The sequence below is a fragment of the Aythya marila genome, assembly GCF_965140915.1.
Source record: "Aythya marila genome assembly, chromosome: 4".
NCBI classification, from domain to species: domain Eukaryota; kingdom Metazoa; phylum Chordata; class Aves; order Anseriformes; family Anatidae; genus Aythya; species Aythya marila.
In genome coordinates, this window is record NC_139045.1 from 9,727,038 (window position 1) to 9,734,265 (window position 7,228).

Below are 7,228 nucleotides of genomic sequence, written 5' to 3' on the forward strand. Positions count from 1 at the left end.
ATAGTTGATTCCTTCGCTAGTATCTTGGATACTTGGATCCGACTTTGGAAGGTAGAAGCTAATTGCTAATAATGGAGAGAAAGGAACCAGCCAGCATAGCGGGAGTGGCCTGGCATATGGGGAATGAGCAGCCTGAAATACTCAATATTCAAGTTTCCAAAATATTAATGAGATTATAGCAACCTGCAGCTATACGTTACAGCTTGTTAACGGAGTGAGGGGTGGGGGGGTGGGGGGCTGCCAAGCGGTTGTTATGCAAACTCTATGGCTGAACCTGAAAATGGAAATGCGGCCGGGTATCTCTTTCAAAGAAGTGTTAAAAAAAAAAAAAAAAAAAAAAAAGAAGAAGAAAAAAAAAAGACCCTCAGACAACGAAAGCTCCGCCGTGGCCGCGAGGACCCACTGCGCTCAGCGGCCAGGGCGAGAGGGACCCGCTGCGGGCGGCGGGGGGGCCCCGTCCCGACCCCTCTGCGCTCCCCAAATTGCGCCCCCGGCTCGTTGGGAAACGAAACCAACCCGAACTAGCGCAAAACGGGCTAAAACCCCCCAAACTTTCCCGGCGGGCCGGGAGGGAAGGAAGGGACGGTTCGGGAGGGAGCTGACCCCGGGGCTGAACTTTTCACCCGGCGGGACCGGCCCCCGCCCGCCCGCCCGGCTCGGGGTTATCGCGGGGCAGGTGCGCGGCGTTTGGCACCTGCGGGGACCGGCACGGCTCGGCTCGGCTCGGCTCCGCTCTCCCCCAAAATCCAGCAGCGAGCCCCGCTCCCCCGCCCCGAGCCCCCCCGGTTTCCCTGCCCGCGGCTCCGGGGACCCCCCCGTGTTTTTTGGTGGGGAGGCTTGGCCGGGGAGGGGAGGTAACCCAACATCTCTTCGTTTTGTGTTTTTGTTCGTTTGTTTTTTATTTATTTATTTATTTGATCTCGAAAAAATAATAATAATACATAAAACAATGGCAGCTGGCTGGGCTAAAATTAAAATAAACGATTCTCGTCGTAGAAAAGTTTTGTTAAAAAAACAAAACCAAAAAAAAAAAATAAAGAAGGCAGAAACAGTAGCAAACACTCCGTAATAAATAAGTTTCCTAATACCACAAAAAAAAAAAAAAGAAAAAAAAAAAGCAAAATAAAACGGGATCATGGGAGTTTGACACGACAGGACCGTTTTTCGTTTCTCGGCGAGCGGCCGGCCGGAGCTGTCCCCTGGCAGCCGCAGGATTAAAGTGCTTGCGCCGGGATCCCCCCGACGGCGGGCAGGGGAAGCCGCCTGGCCCCGCTCATCGCGGGACGGGACCGCATGCGGGGTGCTGGGGGTCGCCGCGGGAGGGGCCGGCGGCGGCTTCTGGGCACGGGGAGCTCTGCGGGCGGCAGCTACACATCGGGATGAAGGTACAAACGCGGACGGGGCGGCTGTGCCGCACAAGAGGAGCCCTTCCCGGGGCCGCCGGCGGCCAAGTCCGTGCTGGGGCGGGCGGCAGCGCCCTAGCTGGCCTCGTCCGAGTCACTGTAGTGCGAGCGGGGCGAGAACTCCCCGTCGCTGCGGTGGGAGCGCGGCGACGCCTTGCTCCGCTCCTGCTGCTGCTGGTGCTGGTGCTGCGGGTGCTGCTGGTGGTGGCCGGGCTGCGGCACGAGGAGCGCGGGCGACGGCGCTTTGGGTCCCAGCAGGGCGCCCTCCGGGAAGGACGGGAAGCGCAGCGGGTCCAGCGGCACCGGGAAGCCCCCCGCGGCCGGCGGCGGGGGGAAGCGAGTCCTGCCGTGCCCGTGCCCGTGCCCGTGCCCGTGGCCGAGGGGGGGCGGCCCGGCCGGCGGCGGCCCCGGCAGCGCGGCCCCGTCGGCGGCGCAGGGCGGCTCGAAGGGGGCCCCGCGGGGCTCGGCTTTGCCCGGCGGCGGCTCGGCGGCGGCTGCAGCAGCGGCGGCGGCGGCGGCGGCGGCCGCGGGGCCGTGCAGCAGCTCGGCCAGGGCGCTGATGTAGATCTGCGCCATCTGCAGCGTCTCGTACTTGGAGAGCTTCTTGTCGTTGTTGAAGGAGGGGATGACATTGCGCAGCTGGTCGAAGGCGTGGTTCAGCCCGTGCATCCGCCGCCGCTCCCGCGCGTTGGCCGCCAGCCGCCGCTGCTTCTGCACGCCGCTCACCTGCGGCCGGACACCGCCACCTCCACCTCCACCTCCACCGCCGCCACCCCGCGCCCTGCCGCCGCCCGCCGCCCCCCGCGCCCCGCCGGGGCCGCTCCCCTCCTGCCCCGCTGTGGCTGCGGCTCCCCGCGGCCGCCCCGCCGCCGCCGCCTCGCCCTCCTCGTCGTCCCGCGGGGCGGCCACGCGCGCGGCGCAGCACACGCCCAGCCAGCCGGGGGCGAAGCCGCAGCCGGGCGGCTCCAGCCCCGCTCCCAGCCCCAGCAGCGGCTCCGCCACCGCCACCGCCGCCGCGTCCCGGCCGCCTTCACTCGCCCACTCGGCGGCCCGCGGCAGGCTCATGGCGGCGACGCCTCAGCGCGAGCCCATGTGGGCTGCGGGGTCGGTGTGCGTGCGTGTGGGGGACGACGACAGCGGCCGTTGAGGGCGGCGGTTGGCAGCGCGCGCGTGGCGCCCGCCCGCCCGCTCGCCCGCCCGCCCGTCTCCGGTGTCGGCCGCGCGCCGCGCCCCCCTTTAAGGCGGCGGCGGCGGCACGCGCCGGGGTCCCGTCCCGCGCACGGCCCCCGCGCGCCCCGGCCCTCGCGCCCGCCCTCGCGCCGGTCGCGTGGCGGGGCGGCCAATGGCGCGGGGCGGGGAGGGGCGGGCGGGAAAGGGGGGGTGCGGGGGGGGGGGGGGGGGGAAGGAGGGGAGGGAGGGGTGGTAGGGGGGGAGCGGCACGCGCGGCGCCTGACGGAGCCTCACGGAGCGCGGCGGGGCCGGGGCTGAGGTAAAAGTGAGCGGGGAGGGGGCGGCTGGGGCTGTGGGAGCTCATTGTGTATGCGGCGCTTTTCTCTCTCTCTCTTTCCCCTCTCTTTGTATGTTCGAGCCTACTTGAGTTTCTTTTTTTCTTTTTTCTTTTTTTTTTTTTTCTCTCCTCTTCTTTTGTAGGAGTTGGCTCTTTTGAAGCGGTGCGAGGCACGCCCTGCCGCCACGGGGACTTGACGGGAGTCGGAAACACAAGCACACCGGCCCCAAACGCGGACCCGACAATAGCAGCGATGTGGGAAGCCTCCCAGAGGAGGCTGCCCGCTCCCAGAAAAGCGTCCAAGCCTTCCAGGGAAAGCAAACTGGACGGATCTCCCTGTCTTGATGCAGATTTCCCTCCTCCCCAGGCTGGTTGAGGCAGCAACGTGGGGTCAGGCACAGACTGGTGGCAGAGAAAAACAGGTTACAAAAAGGGGGGAGGAGGGAGAAACTTGCAAAAAAAGCCTCCTCTATCATTACAGGCAGAGACACTTTCAAAGCACACAAAGCGCATGGGTCAGCCCTCAGCTTAATTGTACTCAACAGTCTAATTACTCATTCAATCACGTTTCAGGATCAGCAGGCTGCTCGGCAGGCACCGCCACAGATTAGGAAGTATCTCGTTCCTGCCTTGTCCCACTTTCTCCTCCTTTCCCTTCAAAAAAGCCAGCAGAACCCTCTCCGTGCCTCTCCTGGCAGGGTGAGCTGCTCTTTGGGCAGCACAGTGCACAAGCAGGTGGAGAGCACGGCCTCAGCGTCACCGACCAAAGTCATGCACAGGTCTCCAGCACTGGGATGGCAAACCCCAGCCAGACATCACAAACCTGCATCTGTGGTGAGCTGCAGCAAATATGTAAAGAGACTGCCCAACCTGATGGTTTTTGGCCTCACCTGCTGCATCATCGGAACAGTCACCCAACAAAGTGTTAATTGTCACATTATTCTGAACACGTGAGCTTAAAGCAGATCAGGGTCCAAGAAGTCCCTCCAAAGACTCCTGCTATGATCAGCACACGGTACTTTACTTTCAGAAGTGTTTTAAATATGAATCAGAAGCGATGACTGTGAGGAACGCAAAAGCCCAGGTACTCAGCCCATCACTGCAGCCTCCAACACGTGTGAAACCTGCCCTTTTCCACTCGCTTTCCACCCATGGGTAACGAGGACCACGCTGCCACCGACATAGACATGCCCCAGGTCTGCAAAGCAATCTTCCTGGGTGGATCACTGCAAAATGTCACCCGCTTTGAGTAGGTGAGCACCCACAAAAGTAATTCCTGCTTCCTGGTGACGTTTGCCCCCGTAAAGATCTGGGGCAGAACCACGCTCGGGGCCTAACCTGCCCCCAAGAGACATGTAAAGCATCGTTCAGCAGTACTTGCCTACCCCCTGGGGCCACTGAATTCACAATGAATTCAGCTTCATCATATATTTGGAAATCTTATCTGGAGAATTTATACCTATGTATGCTTTGCCCCTTTGTTTAAGATGCTCTAACTGCTGCTGAGAATTTAATTTATGCTAATATTTTTAAAATAAACTGCTTTCTATTCATGGAAGTATCACTAATGATTTTCTTTCAGTCGCTGTTTTAAACACTTTGTGGCATGGAAACTGCTTGGCAAGGAATTTCCTCGAAAGCTGCTAAAGGCCTTCAGTCCCTGCAAAGTCTCTGAGAGCTGAGACACTTGGCTGTGGGACTCATTCATAACAGGCCTTCAGAAAACCAAAACCAACCAAACCACAAAGCACCATCACACAGGCATTTTCAGGGGCTGTTTCCCTAGATGGTTTGGAAGGAAGCAAGCGCTCGCTGCCTGCCCTAAGCGCAGAGCCTGGCCACGGTGATGCAGAGGGCTGCATTTGCTTGTTTGTTTGTTTGTTTGTTTGTTTGTTTTTAATTATTATTTTTTTTGCCTCTGACAGCAACTGCAACCCAGAAACCCAGCAACAGGTGGAGACCATCAGGTAGCTCCTGGATCAGGGTCTGCATTACAGAGTACGCACCAGAACTAAGTGCTGGGGGAAGAAGAGTGAACAGCTTCAGAAAAAGTATACCTTGCACAGCATTGGAAGGTTTTTGTTGCGATGAAAAAATGCCTTAATGCAATAAAAGCATGAGTATCAGGCCCAAGGGACATGTTCATGTCACGGGCTTTATACCTCTGCATAAACTGATTTAACTTTTTATAACTTCATTTCCTCACACCTTTAATAGTGATCTTATTCCAGATTTGGTTTGCTTGCCCTCTGCGGCAGCAAGAAGTTTGCTGGGCCTGCGTGTGCTCACACACGCTACCCACAAGTCCATGTCCCAGTCACCTGAAATGAGCAACAACAAAAGAACTGTCTCCTGCTTAAGACACTGCAGGTAGAAAGTATTTTAAAAGCAACTGCTGTCTAGCATGCTGCTACTTAATACATTTTACTAAATCCCTTAACCAGTAAAATGACCACTGCCATCAAGTTTTAGCGTAAGAACAACATTTCCATCTGGTTTAAGATACAAAAATTAACATCCATCCAACATATTCCCTTCAAATTACATCTGGTCAGCTCCAGTTGCTCTCAGTGGATCTCGCACAAGAGCAAAGGGAATATAAGCACTTCAGATTTCTAGGCACAGAATTGCTGGCATAGATTTGTTGTTGTTGTTACTGTTAAGTGATTGCCAGAGCATTCTCTCTTTGTAGGCTTAACCAGAGAAGAGTTATAAGGACCTGCTCTGGGAAAATATTAGAACAATAGGGTCAGACCATAAACTAAAATTTAGCTTGCAGACGCTCTGTGGAACACGGGTAACATATTCCAGTGGAGAAGTGGGAAAAAAATAACAGCTGACATGTCAGCAAAAGGAAAAAAGGAAGAATCTGGCATTTTAAACGAGTACAACACTAACTGTGTTACCAGAGCAGTAACCTGGGAATGCAGGGGTCTGCTGGAGTTGTACAGGGCTTTGGATAAGGGGTCCCCACATCCAGGCACTTCCAGTACCCACAAAACTCCTGGCATATTTGGAATAATGGAAGCAAAAGTAACACAAAGAAGGATTTTGTCCTCTAAGGGACAAAAACAAATAGACAGATGCACGTGGGCGCTAACCAACATTTACATCAGTCCCCCAGATTACGGAGTACTTCCCCACAAAAAGGAAACACCTGTCAGCCAAAAAGAACCCACCTCTCCATCCACAGGAGGTCCTCAGCCAATTCTGTTAATCCCTGACAGCAAAGAGGTGTCCGGGAACAAGTTTCCAGCACTGTGCAGCTCCAACTCAATGTTCAGAAACCACTGGTGGGGATGGCTGTGAAAACCAGCCCCTCTGAATGACGCCTTCACCTGACTGCTGTCTCTTAAATTAGCATGCCTTGAGTCTTAGGAACTTTTAAACACTTGTTAATAAAGTAGAGCTAGGGTACTAATTGTACTAGTTCTTTTCCACTACGTGTCCAAGCTGACAACTGACCGCCTCGGTAGAGCGTTGCTTGCAATACGTGCCCTGGATGTTCTCACCACTCGTGTTCAGAGACACAGACGCTCGGTGACAGTCCTGCAGCTCATGCAAAGCAGTTCTCCTGTGCCAGCAGGCTCACAAAAACCCTCTCTGTGGCAAGACCTGTCCCTCTGGCATAGCCTGGCGTTGCAGTTCTGTTTGCCCTGAAGCTGGAGAAAGACGTGGTTCATAGGCACTGTTATTCCCAGGGTGTTTTCAGCTTGGTACAAGGTTTAGGAGCTCCCACGGGGAGAGAACTACCTGGTGTCCCATCTGTGGGATGCAAGGTCCATGTCAAGGGCAGACTGCTGGGGCCAGGCACCTGCGAGCTGTCACCCGTTGCCCCCAGTTTCCACTGGGCTACCTGCAGAGAGCTTGCAGCCCACGTAGCAAACTGTATACAGGTCACAGAAACGTACAGTGTGAGGCTGTGTATGTATGTACGTGTATAATGTATGGCTGTGGAGGGAGGGAAGGCACGAGCACCATCCAACACAGCAGCACCAAATGCTTTGCCAAACGAAAGCCGTGCGTTGCCACACACCCCTCTTTGCCCTGCCAGGGGCACAAGTGAGAACGGCAGGATTTAAGGGAAAATCATGGAAGCGATGACACTTTTCTGGCCGGAGGGCAGCGGGGGCTCCTGCCCGGCGACGCCGCCAGCCCCGATCCCGTTCCCTGCCCGGCCTCGTCCCCCGCAGCCCCCCGGGCGGGTTGTGCGGCCCGGGGCCGTCCCCCTGCGCACAACAGGTTGGATATTGTAGGTGTGGGTTATTAAAGTGTCCCCGGCACAATGGCGGTCTGTGTCCCATTCGCCACGCTTGGG

General features: G+C 56.8%; 1 protein-coding gene across 1 annotated transcript; it reads right to left on the minus strand.

Moving 5' to 3' along the window:
* Window positions 1-1,478: 1,478 nt before the first annotated feature.
* Window positions 1,479-2,468, minus strand: ATOH1 (atonal bHLH transcription factor 1; the record flags this gene model as incomplete). Its single annotated transcript, XM_082760045.1, has 1 exon — window positions 1,479-2,468. The coding sequence occupies one exon, from the start codon at window positions 2,466-2,468 to the stop codon at window positions 1,479-1,481; it is 990 nt and encodes a 329-aa protein (XP_082616171.1).
* Between the last annotated feature and the right edge of the window lie 4,760 nt (window positions 2,469-7,228).